The sequence below is a fragment of the Balaenoptera physalus genome (genome assembly GCF_965194825.1).
Source record: "Balaenoptera physalus genome assembly, chromosome: 10".
Lineage (NCBI taxonomy): Eukaryota > Metazoa > Chordata > Mammalia > Artiodactyla > Balaenopteridae > Balaenoptera > Balaenoptera physalus.
The window spans coordinates 112,492,359-112,512,029 of NC_138889.1; the positions used below are offsets into that span (position 1 = coordinate 112,492,359).

The 19,671-nt window shown below is 65.9% G+C and overlaps 1 protein-coding gene across 2 annotated transcripts; it reads right to left on the reverse strand.

The window, feature by feature from the left end:
- Nucleotides 1–73: 73 nt before the first annotated feature.
- CD81 (CD81 molecule) lies at nucleotides 74–19,454 on the reverse strand. 2 transcript variants are annotated; one of them, XM_082477732.1, is made up of 8 exons: nucleotides 19,185–19,454; nucleotides 7,395–7,509; nucleotides 3,670–3,767; nucleotides 2,803–2,877; nucleotides 2,402–2,506; nucleotides 1,383–1,484; nucleotides 750–836; nucleotides 74–658 (listed from the first exon to the last, which is right to left on the reverse strand). In XM_082477732.1, the coding sequence occupies exons 1-8, from the start codon at nucleotides 19,248–19,250 to the stop codon at nucleotides 596–598; spliced, it is 711 nt and encodes a 236-aa protein (XP_082333858.1). In that variant the 5' UTR covers nucleotides 19,251–19,454; the 3' UTR covers nucleotides 74–595. The 2 variants fall into 2 exon arrangements, with proteins under 2 accessions (XP_082333858.1, XP_082333859.1); XM_082477733.1 differs by lacking the exon at nucleotides 19,185–19,454 and adding an exon at nucleotides 17,947–18,128.
- Nucleotides 19,455–19,671: the final 217 nt, after the last annotated feature.

The following is a 19,671-nucleotide window of genomic DNA, read 5'->3' on the forward strand; positions in this document are numbered from 1 at the left end:
CAGGCTCCTCGGCCCCTCGGGCTGCCCCTGGGTCTCAGACACCACGGGCACAGGAAGGGGCCGGACATTGTGGTAGCATGCCTGATTTTTCCTTCTTTATTGAATGACTTTCAAGATGTAATTACAATCGAAGGTGACGCGTTAGAAAGGAGAGGTGCGTTGAAGGCATAAGGCTGCTCGTGGACCCGGCTCTAGAGACAGGTGGCCGGAAAGGAACAAGGATTAAAAAAGGCTGAGCATGTGCCACCCATGGGGACGGGTGGATAGGAGGGCGCAGCTCAGCCGGACGGCCCTTCATGGCCCCGAGGAGAAGCCCGGCTGAGCAAGCAGCGCCCCCGAGCAGCCCCAAAAGCAGAGGGGGCCCCTGCCCTGCAGTCCCCAGGGCCACTCACGTGCCACCTACAGGTGACATCAGCCCCGAAAGCAACAGGGAACTACAGGACAAGAACAAAACCTCAAAAGTAAAAAGGCTGATAAGTGTAGCAGTGATACCAGGAGGTTATATACACAGGTGGTGACGGCCCCTTCTCAGAAGTGTCCGGGTCACTCTGGGGGCACTGCAGGGGTCCCAGCGGCCCTCCCTGCGGCCTCAGCCTCAGTACACCGAGCTGTTCCGGATGCCACAGCAGAGCACCATGCTCAGGATCATCTCGAAGATCTGCGGAGAAGGGGGTGCGGGTGGGCAGGTGGGTCAGCACCCGGAGACCCGTGGGGGGGCCCTGAGCAGACGCCCGGCCCGCCCCACTCACCATGATCACAGCCACCACGATGGCGGCGATGCCGATGAGGTACAGCTTCCCCGAGAAGAGCTCGTCGATCTTCCCGTGGCAGTCCTCCTGCGGGGGCGGCCAGAGAGCAGTCAGAGGTGCCCGTCCTCAGCCCCCGGCGAGGCCGCAGCCCAGGGGCATTGCAGAAGGAGCACAGAGGGGCACAGCCCTGCCCCCCAGGACCCCTCAGCGGAGGTGTGAACAGGGCCTGGTCTCTGCCAGGTTTTAACTCACATCCGTTTTAAACAAACACGGAAATGGCGAGTGTGCCGTGTGCGCCCTCTTGCACTCAGAGATTGGGAAGCACCCACGACGGGGCTGACCCGGGAGGTCAGGGCGCCTCCATGCCAGGTTCGGAGGGCTTCCCCATCGGGAACCTGGGCCAGAGACTCGCCTCCCCATAGGCCGGCCGGCAGCAAAAATCTGGCCTCAGCCCCCAGGCAGAGCAGCCCCAACTCCAGCCACAGGACTGCCCAGTATGGCCGTGTCCTTGCCCTTGCCAGCGGGAGCCCTGAGAGGGCCAGCCACCGCCCAGGACCCACCAGGGGTGGCAGCCAAATGGGGGAGGCAGCAGGCCCCGGCCCACCCTGGGAGGCCCCACCCATCAGCACACACCTTTAGCAAGTTGCTGACGACGTTGCCGCCCGAGGGACACAGGCTGTTCTTGAACACGGAGGTGGTCACTGTGGTCAGCGCGTTGGAGCCACAGCAGTTAAGCTGCAGAGATGGAGGGCGCCCGCCGTCAGCCCTGGACACGCGGTCCGCAGGCTACAGAGGCCCCAGGAGCTGCGCCGGCCAGGCGTGGGGGCGGGGGGCTGGGCGGGTCCCCTCCAGGGGGAGAACGGAGCCCAGCGGCCCACTCCGCCCCCTCCTCGCACTCAGCTGTGCTGCGCAGAGACCCCTGCACCCCAGCTGCCTTGGCTCATCTAGTTCCCACCTGGGACCCCCAGGTCCCTCAGAATCTCCCCAGGTCCCAATGCCCCTCCCGCTCCTGGCTGAGGTCTCACTGAGAGGACAAAACCCCCGGCCCTCCGGACGCCCTCCCTGACCCCCGCCTCTCCCCTGGTCCCCCGGCCCCCCGGACGCCCTCCCCGCCTCCCCCCAGTCCCCCTGGACGCCCTCCCCGGCCCCCGCCTCTCCCCCGGCCCCCCGGACGCCCTCCCCGCCTCCCCCCAGCCCCCCCGGACGCCCTCCCCGCCTCCCCCCAGTCCCCCTGGACGCCCTCCCCGGCCCCCGCCTCTCCCCCGGCCCCCCGGACGCCCTCCCCGCCTCCCCCCAGCCCCCCGGACGCCCTCCCCGCCTCCCCCCAGCCCCCCTGGACGCCCTCCCCCGCCCCCGCCTCTCCCCTGGTCCCCCAGCCCCCCTGGACGCCCTCCCCGGCCCCCGCCTCTCCCCTGGTCCCCCAGTCCCCCGGACGCCCTCCCCGGCCCCCGCCTCTCCCCTGGTCCCCGGCCCCCTGGACGCCCTCCCCGGCCCCCGCCTCTCCCCTGGTTCCCCAGTCCCCCCGGACGCCCTCCCCGGCCCCCGCCTCTCCCCTGGTCCCCCAGTCCCCCCGGACGCCCTCCCCGGCCCCCGCCTCTCCCCTGGTCCCCCAGTCCCCCCGGACGCCCTCCCCGCCCCCCCGCCCCCCGCACCGTCTCGTGGAAGGTCTTCACCACGGCCTTGGCATTGTTGGCGTCATCGTCCATGATGGCCTGCTGCAAGGCCTGGTCGTAGAACTGCTTCACGTCCTTGGCGATCTGGGGAGGGAGGCGGTCACAGCACAGCGGGACTGTCCCCCCCGAGACGTGCCCTCGCCTGGCTCTCCCGGAAGGTATCACTCCCAGGACAGACCTGCCCGCCACCGAGCCCTAGAGGTGACCCTGCCTTCCACTCGGTCGCCATGCTGCCTCTTCCAGAAAGCCCTCTGTGGGCTTCCTACCGGGAAGAGCCCTCCCAAAGCACCCTGCAATCTGACCCCCCCCCACCGCAGCCTGAGCCCCTCCTCCCTCCCCACCAGCAGCCCCCCTGCCCCTCCCCACGGACACTGGCTCACCTGGTCCTTGTTGACAAAACCCCAGATGCCGGCGGCCACTTCACAGGCAAAGAGGATCACCAGGCAGGTGAAGAACTGAAAAGGGGAGGGGAGGGCAGAGAGAGGAGGTCAGAGCCGGCCAGAGAGGGCCCGGGGCTTCCTGAGGCCCCAGTGACCGACCGGCGTGTGTGGGGTGGCCGCTGGTATCCACCCACCCAAGACCCGACAGGGGATGAGAGGCGTGGAGCCGAGAAGCAGAATCTAGGACTCGGCCCGGCAGCGAGATGCCAATGTTCTCATCATCGCCGAGGGACCGGGCTCCACAGGATGGGGTGGGTGTGGGAGGGGAGGACACGGTTGGTTCTGGGCGGGTTGGAAAGGGCAGGGAGGCAAAGCCCATGGGAAGGGGGTCGCCGTGGTGCGCCTGGGCTCGCCCACCGGAGACACAGGCACAGCCTCCTGCAGCCCGCGTCTCCCAGACGCCAGGCCCTGGGCAGCACAGCCAGGCCTCCACTTCCCGTCCGTCGGTGGGTGACATGCCCAGGGCCACCTGAGGCTGGCTCTGGCACTGGGACCGGGACTCACTCCCTATTATATCTGTGGCTTTTTTTAAGAAGGAAGAAAGAGAAAAAGCAACTTTGGAACTCAGTAGGAACTAGACAAAGAACTAGACGTAACGGCAGTCCACCTCGGAGGAATTTGAGACCCGATCGGGGAAACCAGAGAGCTGGCATTCTGGGGGAGGTCCGCAGGGCCAGACTGGCAAGGGGGGGCACCAAGCTCCACATCGGGGACTGAAGGCGTTCCGTCTCCACCGGAGCTCCCGGTTCTGCCCCCGGCCGGCCCCGCAGCCCTCACCCTCAGCCCAGCCCCGGCCCAGGGCCTTACCGTCCCCAGCAAGCACTGGGACTCCTGGATGGCTCCGTAGCAGCCCAGGAACCCGACAAACATCATCACAGCGCCCACGGCGATGAGGATGTAGATGCCTGCAGGGGACAGACGGCTGCCCTCAGCGCCCTGGCAGCCCAAGGAGGCGGGACAGACAGACACCCCGATGCCCCGACGTCCCAGAGGCCCCAGCGCCCCCGGAAGCCCTCCTCCCCGGCTGCGTACATACACCCCACTGCCCAGGACTCTGGAGGGGCCGCCAGGCGCTGACGCCCGCCCTGCTGGGAAGACGTCAGATGCCCGGTGGCTTGGAGAGGAGCTGCAGGGGCTTGGCAGCCCGGCGGGGCCGTGTGGGCCCCTCTCCAGGCCTCAGTTTCCTCCTCTGTGACATGGATGGAGACCGGCGTTGCCGAGGCCAGGACCGAACGGCCCGTGGTGAGTGTTCAGAGAACTCAGTGCAACGCCACAACCCGGACCCACTCTGGTCCCCGCAGTCTCCGGGACTTGGGGGCGCCGTGGAGGATCACCCCCGTCTTGGCACAGAGGACCCAGCTGCTGGCCCGTGGGGTGGGGTGGAGGTGAGCCCAGGGGTCTGGCGACCCCACTTCACTTGTGCCCTCTCAGGCGGGGGCTCGAGTCCGGCTGCTCTGCTCAGAGGAGGGGGCTCTACCCGGCTTCTGAGGCCCTGACCCTGGGGGCCGGAGCCTGCTGGACGCAGAGGCCTGGCGGCTGGGACAGCTCGAGCATGGCCCACGGGGTCAGTCTGCCCCCCTGGCCTGCCCAGCACCCACTGCTGGTCATGCGGTCCTTCTCCGCGTCCACAGTTCACCCAGGCGGGGCCCGTGCCCCTTGAAACGCGGACCACGTCTCTCCAAGGACCTCCCACAACCCTAGTCCTGCCAGCAGACCTGGGCCCACCCCCCAGTCGCCGTGGTTACGCGGCGGGCAGGCAGCCCGAGCCCCCCTCCACAGTGCTGGGACAATGGGTCCCAGGGCTCCGGTGCCAAGGGCCCGTCGCCCCTGCCTGGCCAGGCTTTGGAGAAGGAGCCTGGGGGCCAGGACCCACTGCTGGGCTCAGAAAGCACACGGGGCCTCCCCTCTGGCCAGACGGAGCCTCCCGCCAGGCCTGCCCTTGGGAGCGCCTCACTCGGGCACAGCACCCTTGAGCCAGGTGTCCTCTGCTCAGGTCCTGAGACCCCCATCCCCACATCACTACCTGAGGTTCAGCGAGATGGCACAGGGCGCCAGGGAGGGGCACCTTGGCGTTCGGGGCTCTGGAGGGTCCTGCGATAGTCTGGGAGACCCAGAGGCGGTACCCGACCCACCCCACCCCCCCAGGCCCAGCCCCAAGCCCCCCACGTTGCCGGGCTTCCACCTAGAGCCCACGGCCTGGTTCTGGCCAGTGAGGTCCGGGACCCTCCTGGGCCCTGCAGCATTGCCCGGGGTGCTGAGCGAGCCCAGCTCATCCACCCCCGCTGCCTGGCATTGGACAAAGAGCTCTTGTCAGGGCCCACATCTGCTCCCCCACCTCCCTGGCAGGCCCAGTCTGCATCGGAGCCAGCAAGAGGCTCCAGAAGGCCGGCCCTGGGTGGGCAGGAACTCTGTGGCCAGAGGGGCTCTGAGAGGCCCCCGCCCACGGGGACACAGCAGAAGGCCCAGGGGCTGGCACCCAGCCTGCCGGGTGGTCCAGCAGCCAGCACTGCTTCCCCAAGGGCAGGATTCTCCAGAGCCAGGAGAAGCCAGGGTCAGGCCCCAGGTGACGTGCGGCCCCCAGTGAGTGGACGGGGGGGACACCTGCTCCAACGCCAGCCTTGCCCCCACGACGAGCCTCTCCCGTGGGACCACTTCCCCGCCAGAGCCTGAGCACAGCCCCGACGCCTCCATTCTCCCGCCAAGGTCCCCCCAGACGTCTGAGCGCCTGGCCCGGACTGTGTCCCTAACCCAAGTCTGCAGCCCGTTGCCACTCCTGCCCCATCCTGGCCTGAAGCAGGGGAGCTTTCAGCTCCTCTCCCGCCTGCTGGGCCAGACGCTGGGCTGAGAGCAGGAGCCGCCCCAGCCACGAGGCTGGCGGCCCCGTCCCCAGCAATTTGGGAGGGACCCCTTCCCAGACTGCTCGCCCTGGGGCCGGTTCAACTCTGCCACTGGCAGAGCCCACACCCACTGCACCCAGGGTCCCAGAGGTGGGGATGCAGAGGTGGCAGCAGCCCTTCCCACACTGGGACAGAAGGCCCGGGCACGTGCTGGCTCAGACCCCCGTGGGGGCTCCGAGACGGAAAGGAGAGGCCTGGGAGGAGCCCCGCGGGAGAGAAACCCCCCTCGAGGGCCCAGAGGACACTCCTGCGTCCTCAGACGTGTGGGCCCAGCTGACTGCCTTGCTTCTGAGGGGGCCTGGCACGTGTGCGGGGGCCCCGGGTCACGCACCCCTCGTGCCCTCTCGGGGGGCGGCCTCACCCTCTCCTCCTGAGACTCAGACCTGTGAGGGGCCCCACAGAGCGGGGGGAGCCCAGGAACCTGCGGAAGAGGGCTCGGGACCCTCCCCGGGACGGCTGGCCCTGGGAGCCACAGCCCCAGACGGCCACGGGCAGGGAGGGGGCAGGCAGCCCCACGGCCCCGGGCGGGACGGTGAGCGTGTGGGCCACTCCCGCTTCAGCAGCGGAGCGTGTGTCCCGCGTGCGGGGTCCACACAGGACGGAGGGCGCGCGCCAGGCCGCGGGGTGGCTGCTGGCCCCTCAGGGCGCCCTGAGCCCCGAAGGCCCCCTGCTCTGCGGGAGCGAGAGGGCCGGCCCAGGAGCCAGTCCTTTAAAGGACAGAAGCATCTCAACAAACACTCCCAGAGCTCCACAAGGGCCAGGCCCCACCTTCCCTGATGGGGGGAGGCGGGGCCTCAGCAGGAGGCAGGGGGCACCCCTTCTCCCCTCCCACCCCTCCGGCACTCCCACCCCCACCCCGGCGGCCGCTGGCCCAAGCCCCCCGCCCCCCAGCCTGACGGACGCCCCCAAGGGGCCGCCACGGGCACCCAGGAGGCAGACTCGCAGCCTCACACGGCGGCTATAGGTGTGGCTGCAGGGCTGAGTCACGCAGGCCCCGAGTCTCCATCCCGGGGGGCTCCGGGCTCCAGCCCCACCCTCCCAGGAAGCCTCCCCTGAAACACCCACCATATGACACAGGGGAGCGCAGGGGAAGGGGGCAGGCGCGGCCCAGTCTCAGCGCCACTAGACATTCCTGGTCCCCCCCACTGGAAGGGACCTCTGTGCTGCCCAGCAACGCCCCTGTGTCGGGCCTCCCGAATGTCCCTCTGCCCCCGCCCCACCCAGCTGCCGCTCTCCTGCTCCTGCCCGCCCCCCAGAGGTGATCTGGTGGGGTCCCAAAAAGCCACACACACCCCGCCCCCAGTTCCAGCTCTCCCTGGGAGCAACCCCGGCCCAGGCAGGCACCACCAACTCCGGAGGGGACCCTCAAGGCCCCCAGGCTGACATAACCCCACCTGCTCTCTGGCTCCGCCTCACCCTCTGGCCCCAAGAGCCCTTCCTGGCCGGCCTCCTCCCTGCCCCAGCAAGAAGCCAGCCCCGCTGAGCTAGCTCAGCCCCTGCTTCCTCCTGGAAGCCCTCCCTGACAGCCTGTCTGAGGCCTTACTGAGCTTATGATCACACACTCCAGTGGCCCGTTCCTGCCGGCCCCCAGCCCAGAGCTGGCCGGGGCTCCTCAGCCCATCCTCTGCCACTTACCTACGTAGAAGGTGTTGGGTGCGGGCCTGTCTCCGAGCTCCAGGTAGAGGAGGTTGGTGGTCTGAGGGTCATGGCGAAGCCACAGGGCCACGCCTAGGATCACACCTCCAGCCAGCTGGGGAAAGAGCAGGGCATGGTGTCACTGGTGGCCCAGAGCCCAGCAGTGGTGAGCGAGAATCCACCACACTACACACACACAGAAGAGGGTGCCGAACCCTCCTGTCTGCTGGGTCTGCGTGAAGGGCTAGCCTCACTAGCCCCTGGGGTCTGGGCCGCCGCTGGCTCCAAATGTCTGATTTGCTGCCTTGGTTGTCAAGATGCCCCGGGGGGCCTGGGCATGGGGGACCATGTGGCTGGTCCCCGACCCTCCCGCCAGCACCACTGGAGTGAGACTCCCAGACAGGTTGCCAGATAAGATGCAGGACACCTGGTTAATCTGCATTCAGACAGACAACAAACACTGCTTTAGTATAAGTGTGTCCCAAACACTGCATGGAACATACTTATACCAAAAAAGTATTCACTGTTTATCTGAAGCGGAAGTTTAACTGATGACCTGTACTTTATCTGCTAAATCTGGCCAGACCCCGAGCACCCCAGGGAACGCTGGGCCCTCCTCCAGGGCGTGGCACTGCCCCAAGAGTCCCGAGCTCGTCCGGGAGCCCCATCTTTGCTGCCAGGACAGGGAGGGGGTGGGCACTTGATGCCACTGGGGCCCTGGTGTGGTTGGCAGAGGCTGCTGGGGCCGGTGGCAGCCGGGAAGCCAGAGGGCCGGGGCTTTGTGGGGTAACTCCCTGCCGTCGCGGAGACGGGAAACAGCCGGGGGAGCAAGGGAGCTCACTGTACTCGCCAGAGAGACCGCGAGACGGAGGCTGCGCTGAGCGGCGGGCAGGAAAGGGGGCTCTGCTCAGAGCCTGGCATGGGGGGGCGCGGGCTTCCGGCTGACTCATGCCCCTGCGAGCACAGTGGCTCAGTGCCAGGTGGCGTCTGTCCTTGAGGGTGAGCCCAGACCAGGCCCAGCAGGCCCACGCCTGAGCATCTGACCCACCCAGGCAAGCGCCCGGGCTGCCCCCCACACCCCGGCCTCCTCCCCGAGGCAGCAACTGTCCCCGGAGCTACGAGCACCAGCTCCTACACAGACCGCCAGCTACGTGTCCAATGAGGAAGAGAAACCAAAAAGCGGACCCCAAGAAGACCACCTGGCCGGCCCAGTGCCTGCCCCCAAGGCCCTGGCCAGGGAGCGCGGCCCCGAGACAGGCTCAGTAGAGCGTGTGAGACTCGAAGCCCCAGCACCAGGGGCTGCCCCAAGGAAAGCCCCAAGCATCTCCAGGGATCTCCAGGCAGGTGACGCTAGGGCGCTGATGGGGGGCGGGGAGGCCAGGAGCCCCGCGGCCGCGGCCCAGGCCCTCCTACGCTGGGCTCCGGGGACGATAAGGCTGGTGGGTACTGCTGGGACCGTCGGTGCCCGGCAGCAGCTGGGCTGCCCCTGAAGGTGGTGCTGTCGACACCGCCCCCCGGGGAGGGATGGCACCCTCTCTGCCCCGTCTTCCAATCTTTCAAGTAGGGACTCCACTCCCCACACCCAGGGCAGCACGCTTGCTCTCCCCCTTCCCGGAGCACATGCAGCGGGACCGGCAGGTCCCTCCGGGGCACCCGGGCCCTGCGCACCCCTGGGAGGGCAATGCCGAACTCCCGAACTCCCGGAGTCCCGTGGCTGCTCCGGGTGCCTGTCACACCCACAAGTGGGGGGGAGGGCCCGGGACGTGGGCAGGGGGAGGGCGGCGACGGGGCAGGTAGGCTCCGGAGGGAGTCCTGCCCCTCTGGCTCTCCCCGAGCTGGCTGCCATCTGCAGCTCCAGGGGAGACAGTGGTGAGGCTGAGGGTTGCCGTGGTAACTCTGGCTAGAAACCGCCACTTATTCTGTTTTGAAACTGTGGTCCAGAGACCGCTTTGTGAGACGTTCCAGGACGGAGGGGGTGGGGCAGGGGGAGCCCTGTCCTGGGCCTCCCTTGCAGTCAGAGAGGCCTGGCCGAAAACCCTGACTCAGCCTCAGTATCCCCGTCGGTAAGGAGAGCTGAGCGTGGAGTGGCGCCTCCCGCCCCCCTGGCTGGGCTGGGACCACCCCCATCTTCCCCATGCAGCCCCTCACCCCAGAAGCCAAGGGGACAAGCCCATCTAGGGCACTTGGTCCTGACAGAAGTGCTGTGAGGGTGATGCTTATCCCAGCACCCAGATGCTAACCGTGAGGTGGCAGGCAAAGTCCCCAGCTCTCCTGTCTCGGGAAGGGCTTTCCACTGCAGGCCCCAGGATGTGCGGGGGGCAGGGGCGGAGGGGGTACAGCAGCCTCCAGGCTCCCCTGTGGCTCCAGCCCCCCTTCTGAAGGGTTAACAGGGAAGGCAGTCCTGCCTCCAGGCAGGGGAGAGCCTGGTGCTTAAGTGCACCCTCCTCAGCCGGTCCTCAGTCATTCCAGGCCCCGCACAGACCCGCTGGGGTGGGCCTGGCTGAAGGCAATGGTGGCAGTGACCACCCCCAGTTTCGGGGGGTGGGATGGGCATTCACCTAAGGTCACCTACAGAGGAAGGGCAAAGGCAGCAGTGCGAATCCCCCCCCCAATCCCCCCACCCAGGCCGTGAGAAAGGGCAGAGGGTGGGGTGGACCCGTGCCTCTGCAGGGAGGGGGTGCCCAGGGCAGGGCAGGGGTCCCAGAAGCAGCAGAGGTCTGAAAGAAGCCTGCCCTTCAAAAGATAGATAACCCACAGACCGGGGCTTGCAAATGGCTAACAAAGGACCCGTATCCAAAATTTATAAAGAACTTGCAAAACTCTAACGACAAGAAAACAAAACAACCGATTTTTTAAAAACGGGCAAAAAAAAAAAAAAATTGGACACGTCACCAAAGAAGAAATGTGCACAGCAGATAAACGCATGGAAAGACACGCAAGAGTCATTGGTCACAGGGAGATGCAAATCAAACCACAGTGAGACACCCCCAAGCTCCTATGGGATGGGCTGAAGTGAGAAGACCCCCAGGCGAGGGTGGGGAGCAGCGGGGACACAGGAGGCAGAGCTCGGGTCCTCGGGACGTTCTCCACCCCTCCACCCGCCATGCGCCCAGCCCCTGCACCCCCAGTACTGCCCCAGGGGGGGGTGGAAGCTCGTGCCCACACAAACGTGCCAGCAGCTTTCCTGGTAACACCCCCAAACCGGGGACAAGCCGATGTCCTTCAAGCGGTCAGTGGGTGGATACCCACCAGCAGGGGAAAGGAAGAAACTACTGGAACTACTGACACAACCACCAGAGTGAATCTCCAGATAATCCCGCGGATCATCAGAAACAGACCAAGAGGAAAAACCACCACCTTCCGATTCCGTTCATATAAAAAGTACAGGAAATGCCGATCACAGGCACAGATGACAGGCCAGCGGGTGGCCTGGGACGGGGAGGAGGGATCCCAAGGCCCCGGGGACACCTCTGGGGGTGATGGATACATTCACTCTCCTGGTGGACCACTCTCTAGGTCTCACAGGTCCCTCCTTACGTCAAAACCTACCAAGCTGTACATTTTAAATGTGCAGTTGACGCTATGTCAAACAAAGCTGTTTAAAAAACCCCACACACCCAAATCCCCGTCCACTGAACTTCTAAGCAGCAAAGGCTTTAGGGGTAAATGTTTCTTCTGGTCCCAAAGGATCCAGCCTGCTGTCTTCATGCCAACCGTCCACCAAGGTGAGGACCCCCAGGCTTCTAGCGGCCAACAGCAAACATCTGGAAACGCTGAAGTCCTGTCCACAGAACTGAGGTTTTAGGGTCAAAGAAGGGACTGGATAAACTAAGGAACACTTATGCCCGCTATAAAACAGAGTGCAGACTTAACGGAAAGCACTCAGTCCTCGCATTGGGTGGGAATCAGAGTGTGGCAGCCAAGGGCCCCCAGAGCCTCTGGCTGCTGGGTCATCTCAGGACCATCTCGGCACCTTTGTGCCTCCAATATCCTTGTGTGTATAATGAGGAACTAAAAGTACACAAGCTGAAAAGATGTGGTACATTTATACAATGGAATATTACTCAGCCATAAAAAGGAACGAAATTGGGTCATTTGCAGAGACGTGGATGGATCTAGAGACTGTCATACAGAGTGAAGTTAAGTCAGAAAGAAAAAAACAAATATCGTATATTAACGCATATATGTGGAACCTAGAAAAATGGTACAGATGAACCGGTTTGCAGGGCAGAAATAGAGACACAGACGTAGAGAACAAACGTATGGACACCAAGGGGGGAAAGTGGAAGGGGGGGTGGGGTGGTGGTGGGATGAATTGGGAGATCGGGATTGACATGTAGACACTGATGTGTATAAAATAGATAACTAATAAGAACCTGCTGTATAAAAAATAAACAAAATAAAATTCAAAAAATAAAATAAAAGTATACAAGCTGACATACGCAGAGCGCTCAGATGATGCCACCGTATAGAGAGAGCGTTCGACGGCGCTGGCAGTTACTGTGGCCACCCTCAGGAGTTTCCGGGCAGGCTGATCAGTGGCAGAGTCTGACACATCGTCACTCACCCCCTCCCTCTCTCCTGCTAGCTGGCCTGGCAGAAGTGCCACTGCCACCTGCTCCTGCACCCTGAGATGCTCCGGCTCGGGTGGGGCTGGCGAGCAGCTCAGGAAGGAGCCCCTAAGCTGTTGGGATTACTGAAGGGCTCCACACCAGGGGACGGCACGGACTGTTTGTAATCCTATGAAAGATGCAGTTTCTGTTTCTTTCTTCCTCCTTTCCGAGAATTAATAAATAACAGCGTCAACTAAAAAGGGGAGGCGGGGGGGCTGCCAAGTACACTGGGTTCCTGCCCGGCCTGTCTGCGTTTCCAAGAAGCAGCTGGAAGGGCGTAGGAGTGGGTGCTGCCCGGGCAGGCCTGGGGCAACCTTCCCCCCCCCAACCCCCGGCTCCTGCCAGGCCCTGAGTGGGAGCTGAGCTGGGATCTGTCTTCCACCCCTCCCCACCCACACGTGCTGGCCCAGTGGTCACCCCAAGTCCTGCCCACGCGTTCCAGGAGTGACAGGGACACCCACGCATCAACGTGCTCCCTTAATTAGCAGCGCTGATGCTCTCAGAGACAGATGATAGAGCGGGCAGCTCCGTCGTGACCCGGGAAGGGCCTTGGCTCTGAGCCGCTCTGCTCCCTAACCCACCACCGCAAGGGGTGCACACTCTTGCTGGGAAAATGTGCCACGAAGTGCCCATGCAGTTCGGCAACCAGGAGGTCCTGGGGGCCTGGAGACCCTCCCCAGGAGGGCAGTGAAGGCCACAGGCAGGAAACGCCCTTGCAGACACCGGGATAAGTCAGAGGAGAGGGGTGCAGCAAAGACCCTTTGAGGATGGGATGTGGAGGGTCAGTGGGGGCAGAAGCCACCACCCTTGGGCTGGGCGGGGACCTGGGTCCCTGAAGGCGGACCCTCCATCTCCACCCACCATGAGAACAGGGTGACGCGGGGCCCGACTCAGCCTTCCCGGGGGGTGGGCAGCGACCCTACGGCCCTGTCGCGCCCTCCGGGAACACGGCCACCCAGCTCAAGGCGGAAAGGAAGTACAGAGAGAGGAGCAGGGACCCTCGCCTCAGCCAGGAAGCGGAAACCACTCTCCAGGCCCCTCGATGTCAGGAAGCCGCCTGGACTGGCCTCTAAGAATAGCTGCGGGGGCGGAAGAGGACACTGGCCCTCCTGGGCCCCACCAGCTGCGGGATGCAGGAGCCCCTTGTCACCGGGAGGGCAGTGCAGGCCCCCGAGGACACGCTGCCACCTCTCCGGGCACAGCAGAGTGGGCCTGGGGAACCCGCAGGGCCCGGCTGCTTCCTGGGCCCGTCCCCGAGCCTACCTACCACCCACTGCAGGCGGGGAGGCCGGGAAGCGGCCTGCTCCCCGGCCCCACACCCACCCCACTGGCTGAAAGGGCCCTTCCTGTGGGATGTCCCTCTGTCCCCTCAGCCCCTGCAGCGAGGGGCGTGTGGACACAGACGTCCCAGCCACCTGACAGCAAAGGGCACTCGAGGGGCTGCAGCGGGGCGCACACATCCGACAAGGAGGATCTGGGTAGGCTGGGCAAACGCTGGGAGGAAGACAGGAGGTGGGTGGGCCCAGGCAGGGGCCAGAGGTGAGTGGAGGGGCCCCGGGGCAGGTGGGGTTCTCTGGCTGCCACGTGCTCCCCGCGCAAACCCAGGCACAGCCACCCGCCCTTGGGGCTGCCCCGGCCCTGCCTGGAGCCATGCCGGCCGCGAGCCACAGTGGCTGAAGGACCGGCCCTGGTTTCCAGTCCGCCTCCACCACTTCCTCGTGTGGGCACTTGGGACCTCGGTCTCCTTATCGCTCCAGCGGGCCAGCTGGAGGCAAAGGGCATGGCTCCAGCCCAGTGCCCGCCTGGCACAGGGGAGTGGGGCTTCGTGTGCGCCCGAGCTGTTATCTCGGGGACAGAGGGGAAGACTGTTCGTCCAGCAGGCGGGCGGCCGAGCCCCGGGACGCGGAGCAGAGGGGGCCTGGGCCGTGTGAGAGGGAGCCTCCCCGTGAGCTCCGGGGGCCGCAGGACTGCACAGGGTGCTTCCCAAGCCCGCCGGGCACCCCCGAGACCAATGCCGTCAAGCTCTGGGGCTCAGGCCTCCCAGCACCCGGGACTGGAGACCAGGAAGGCGGGCGGCCCGGGGTCCTTCCTTCTGTTCCCCTGCAGCCCCGGGGTCACGGCCTGACCTCCACATCCCCGCCAGGAGCTGGCTGCTGGCTACCGAACTCAACGCCCAGCTGCAGGTGATGTGACAGGTAAGGCGGGTTACAGGGCGCCGTTAGACGTTCCCCGAGGGAGAGTTATGACCCAGGCCGGCCTGCGTGTGGGAGTTGGTACAGAAGATTCCCGTGTGACGGCTCGGGATGCCAGGGGGCCGCCCACCCACCCACCCCGCATGGTCCCAGTTTCCTGTCCTTCACCTTCTCCACAATCATCCCGTTCCCCCAGTAACTGGGGGCAGGGGAAGCACCAAGTTTCCCAAGTCGGAAGGGGCATGGCTTCAAAGAAGACGGCAAGGCGGCTGCCTGCTCCCCAGGCCTCTGTGGAGTTCGGCCCCCCACGGCTGGGCTCTCGACCACCCTGCCCGCAGCACCCTCCCCCACCACGCACCGAGCCCCAGCTCTAAGGTGCCTCCCTGCCCGCCCAGCCCCGCAGCCCTCGAGCCCAGGGAGGGCGGCTACGCGCCCACAGGCACCCCTGCGACCACGCGCTGGTGGCCGGCCGGCGAAGGGAGACCTACTGCCAGCTGATCGGCCGCCCCTGGGGCCAGGACCCCTGCCCGCCTGTGAGGATTCCCCCAGCACCTGGGGGCCCACCTGGAGCCCCAGGTGGTCTTGCGTGAAGCAGCACCTGCTCTGCCATTGGAAGGAGGGGCTTAGGCCAGGCCCCACAGTACAAAGTATGGGGGCGGGGGAGGGGCACTGAAGCCCAGAGGCTCTGGAAGGAGGTGTGCTGGGTCACACCACACCTGCAGGACACCTGGAAAGGGCCGATTCGAAGTGAGCTTGGTGCTCCGCGCAGCATCAGGAGTCCCGGCCACGGGGGTGTGCTGCCTGCAAGGCGGAAACCCCCAGCCCGGGCTGCGGGCCCAGCCTGCGTCTCGGGGGGTGGGCAGAGCCAGGGTCCCCGCATTTCTCCCCCACCCCTACCTGGGGCCCTCTCCAAAACGCTGCACAAGTGCAAAGGTGACGTCCGCCCCTCCCACGGGTGCCCGGACTCTACACCTTATTGATTTTCATGGCTCTTCCCTGTCGTGGGGTTTCAGGCGCTGAAATGAAGGCGGGGGGGTGGGGGGGGTAGATTGTATGGGACGGGGGTGCTTTGGGGGACCCATCTCCCTGTCTGGACTTGGAAGCAGTATGAGTTAGGGATTGGGGGTGAACTCAATTCCTGGAGGCACACTGAGCTCGGGGTGGGGGTGGGAACCCCACAGGGTGGGCACCGCATCGGCACTGGAGCAGAGCCGGCCAGGGTCCCAGGCTCCCCGCTTCTGGCTCCAGCTCTGCACCCCGTAACGCCCAGACACTCTCCCTGGGGCCAGCCTGTCCTGGGCACAGACCACAGATTTCCTCTTCTCAGCAGGGCCTGGCCCAACAGCCGTTTCCCCAAAGCGTGGCAGCCAGACGCCCGGGGGCACCAGGGGAGCCCACTTGCCCTCCCACTGAAACCAGGAACAGGAAATCCCTGCCCCCAGCCAGAGCCTGCCGGGGTCACGTCCCCTCTCCGAGAAGGAAGAAGACAGAACCACTAAGTGATAGACAGCCATGTGCTGTCCGGAAGCAAGAAGCTTTAAAAAGCCAGTTAGCAGGGCTGCCCATCAGCCCCACTCCCAGCCAGGTCTGGCCGCCCTGCCCCTGCTACCTCTGGAAGGAGGCCCTGACTGCATTCGGCTGGAGGAGCTGCCAGGCCCAGGCAGGAGAGGCTATGATCACACCCATTTCACAGATGAGGCAAGCAGGGCTCACACAGGGCGTTCGCCCGCCCCAGGTCGCCCCAGGTCGCCCACTCGAGTGGGGCGAGCAAGGAAGCAGCGGCAGGCGCCTCTGCTCATCCTGAGCTGCTCCAGCAGCAGGCCTTGAGCCCCAGTCACCTCGCCAGGAAGCTCCCGGGCCACCCCACCGGCAGGAATTCCATGCCCTTGGCGGAGCGTCTGCACCGTCTCCGCAGCTCGGGCCGGGCTGCTGCTCTTCCTCCTGCCGTGTCCCCACCTCATACCTCTGGGCCCGCCTGGCCAGGGGGCCCCAAAGCAGGCCGGGGTCAGGCATGCTGAGTGCACACAGCCTGGGCCCCAGGGTCTGGCGCGGAGAGGTGGGACAGCAAGTGTGTGTGCTGGGGTGTGTGGGCGTGCATGGTGACCGGCTCCTTCTTAGACAGCATGCCAGCCTGCCTCTGATGCTGCCGCCCACGGGGGAAGGCTTTACTCTCGAAATGAAACTTTAAAAAGTGCCCAGATCCAGGGACTGGATCCTGCCCAGATCCTGGTGGCACAGTGGTTGAGAATCCGCCAGCCAATGCAGGGGACACGGGTTCGAGCCCTGGTCCGGGAAGATCCCACGTGCTGCGGAGCAACTAAGCCCATGCGCCACGACTACTGAGCCTGCGCTCTAGAGCCCGTGAGCCACAACTACTGAGCCCGCGAGCCACAACTACTGAAGCCCACACGCCTAGAGCCCGTGCTCCACAACAAGAGAAGCCACTGCAATGAGAAGCCCGCACACCGCAACGAAGAGTAGCCCCGTCTCGCCACAACCAGAGAAAGCCCGCTCACAGCAATGAAGACCCAACACAGCCAAAAAAAAAAAGCCTAGATCCAAGTCCAGACACCCATCCTCAACCTCTTGACCCAGCTCCCACCCCCAGCACCCCCTTACTGCACTGTGGCTGGGTGCACGGTGAGTGGGTGGGGCTGGGCACCAGGGGCCCTCCCTCACCCACTGGACCCTGCGGGGGCCTCCCAGGCACCCAGGCGTCTAAGCCCCTTCCCCAAGACACTGCCTACATTGGCCAAGGAATGTGGTCTTCCCTACCAGCCACCACGCCCAACACCCATTTCCTGAACTAATCCGACAACAACCCCAGGGGAAGGACCCCCGCTTCAGCAGGGAGGAAGCCCAGGACCAGAGCAACAGGGTGGGGACTCCACCGAGGTCCAAACCCCTGGCACCATGCTCTTGGCCAAGCGATGCTGGAGGAGGGGTTGCACAGAGAGCCCCGCCCCCCACCCCCCCACCCCGCCTGGCTCATCGTGGCATCCCACCACAGGGGGCTGCCCAGCATGGGTGGGTGGGGCCTTGCTGCCACTGGAAACGAATGCTCCGCTGGTTTGCTGGGCATGCCCAGGGAGGGAGGGAAGGGGAGAGGCCTCAGAAACAATTCCTTAAGCCCAAGTACAAAGTGGCCCAGGGTGGGGGTGGGGATGTGTCAGGCCTCCACCCCTGCTGCCTGGGAAATTACCAGAGGTACCCAGGCTGAGCTAGGAGGGGGCGGGGGGAGCCTGACCTGGAGACCTCCCAGGATGTGCAGGTGGGAGGGACTTACCCCGCCCCTACACTCAGTCCAAAGGCAAGAATCCACTCCTGCTAAGTCCCCTTCCTCCGCCCCCCTCCCCCTCCCACCAGGGCCCTCCCAGGCTCTGCAGGTACGGACTGGCTCAGGGGCTGGTAGAGGGGTGTCCCGGTGACACCCCTTGCCAAGACCATCCCCTCAGCAAAGGCTGCGCGGCCCACCCTGGCCCATCCTGACAGCCTAACCGCTCCCACCCCCAGGGCAGAGGCTGCTGGCTACAGGACCCCCACCGGTGCCCCTGCAGGGAGGATGTGACACCTCCACTCCGTGTCCAGTCCCTGCCCTCCCCACCCCAAATACCTCAGTGCCCCGAGGTCCACCCTGGGACCCTTGGCCGTCCAGATGGCAAACAGATGTCCCCAGGCCCACACACTTTTCCAGGAGCCATTTTTTAAAAGTTTACCCTCCCAGTGTCAACTTAAGAAAGCACCCACCAGACGTTGTCCTGGTCCTCCGTGACAAGGGGTGAGCAGCCTGGGGTGGCAGAGAAGCAAGAAGGGGCCAGGAGGGGGCCCGGGTCACTCTGCCCAGGGGACCGCAGGGGACGCAGACACAGCTGTGAGAGGGGCTCCCGACAGCCATTCCTGGTCTCTCCGGGCCAGAAGGAGATCTCCACCCCCCGAATTCCAACACTGACAGGAAATGGAAACAAAAGCCAAAGCTTCATCAGTCACAGGCCAGCAGTGAAGACTGATGAGGAAACACAACTCAGGCCAGCAGCCCACAGACCCCAGGAGACCCTCCCGCACCCTGAGACGTCCAACCCGTGGGCTCCTCTTTCCAAAGCGGCCTCCCAAGCCCGGACCTGGACATCCACCCAGCCCCGGCACCCCTGGGTCTCGGAAACCCCAGGTCTCCAGGCTCCCTGCCTGTGCCAACTCAGAACACCCGCCCAGCCCCTTGCCCCTCACAGCCTCCACGGCGCCCCAGGGGGAGGACGGGCTGGAAGGTCAGGCCGGGTGAGGGGGGGAGGAGGATGGGGCTCCACAAGCTGGGGGCACCGGGGGGGGAGGCACCCCAGCACGCGGGCCACGCGGGGCCCTGGGCGCTTCCTCTCTGCGCTTCGCCCCGGCCCGGACCCCCATACGACCCTCAGGGTGGCGACAGCAGGCAGGAGGGTGAACTGGACTGGGCCCAGGATGGGGTGGACGGTCCCCAAGACTCTGGCAGAGTGTGCGTCGCCCGCCACAGCACTGGGCCGCCCATCTAGGGGCGGTGGCCCCGATGAGCTCATGGGGGCGGGGCGTCTGGAGCCCCGCCCTCGAGCCCCTCAGTCCCCGCGAAGCAGGGTGGTCCCAGAAACAGCGGCCAGGAGGGCTGAGCAGTGGCCGGGTACTGGGTTCGGAGCGCGCACCCACCGCACCACCACCATCACCAACCGGGAACAGACCCCAGGTCCCCAAACGGCCCGGCCCGGCCGCGGGGCTCTGGGTCCCGACGCGCAGAGGCCCGAAACCCGTCTTGGAGCCCCCCGCCCCGCCCTCGAGGGGCACGGTGGCCCCGGACGAGCCCCACCGCTACGACCCGCCGGCCTAGGACCCCCCACCACGCGCTCGGCGCACACAGGTGGCCCTGCAACTTGGCGGCCCGGTTGCGCCCCCTTGGCAGGGCCTAGCGGGGCGCGGCCTGCCAGGCTCGGGGAGCGCCCTCCCACCCGCGGCTCCGGGCTCACCCAGAAGACGAAATTGAAGACGAAGAGCAGGTACTTGATGCACTTGGTGCAGCCCTCCACCCCCATGGTGGCGCGGGCGGCGGGCGGCCTGCGGGGCGCGGGCCGGTCCTGGGCGGCGGGCGCGGGGCCTGGGCGCCTGGTGGGCGGCCGGTGGCCTGGCGGGCGGCTGGGACGCGCGGACGGGGGGCACGAAGGGCGGTGGAGGCCGGGCCGAGAATCGCCTGTGTGTTTGCCGCCGTTGCGCGCTCGCTTTCTGGCCGGGCGCGCGCCCCACTCCGTCACTTATAGGGCGCCGAGGCCACGCCCCCGAGGCCCCGCCCCCGACCCTGCCGCCCGAGCGCGGAGAGGCAGCAGCCCCAGGCCCCAGCCCAGCCCCCGGGGGGGGCGGGGCGCACGTCCCTTCCCCCCTCGCTCACACACATCGGGGTGTCAGACCTGGTGCAGTCAGGACCCCGGGGCCTGGGCACAGAGTGCCAAGCGCGGCACG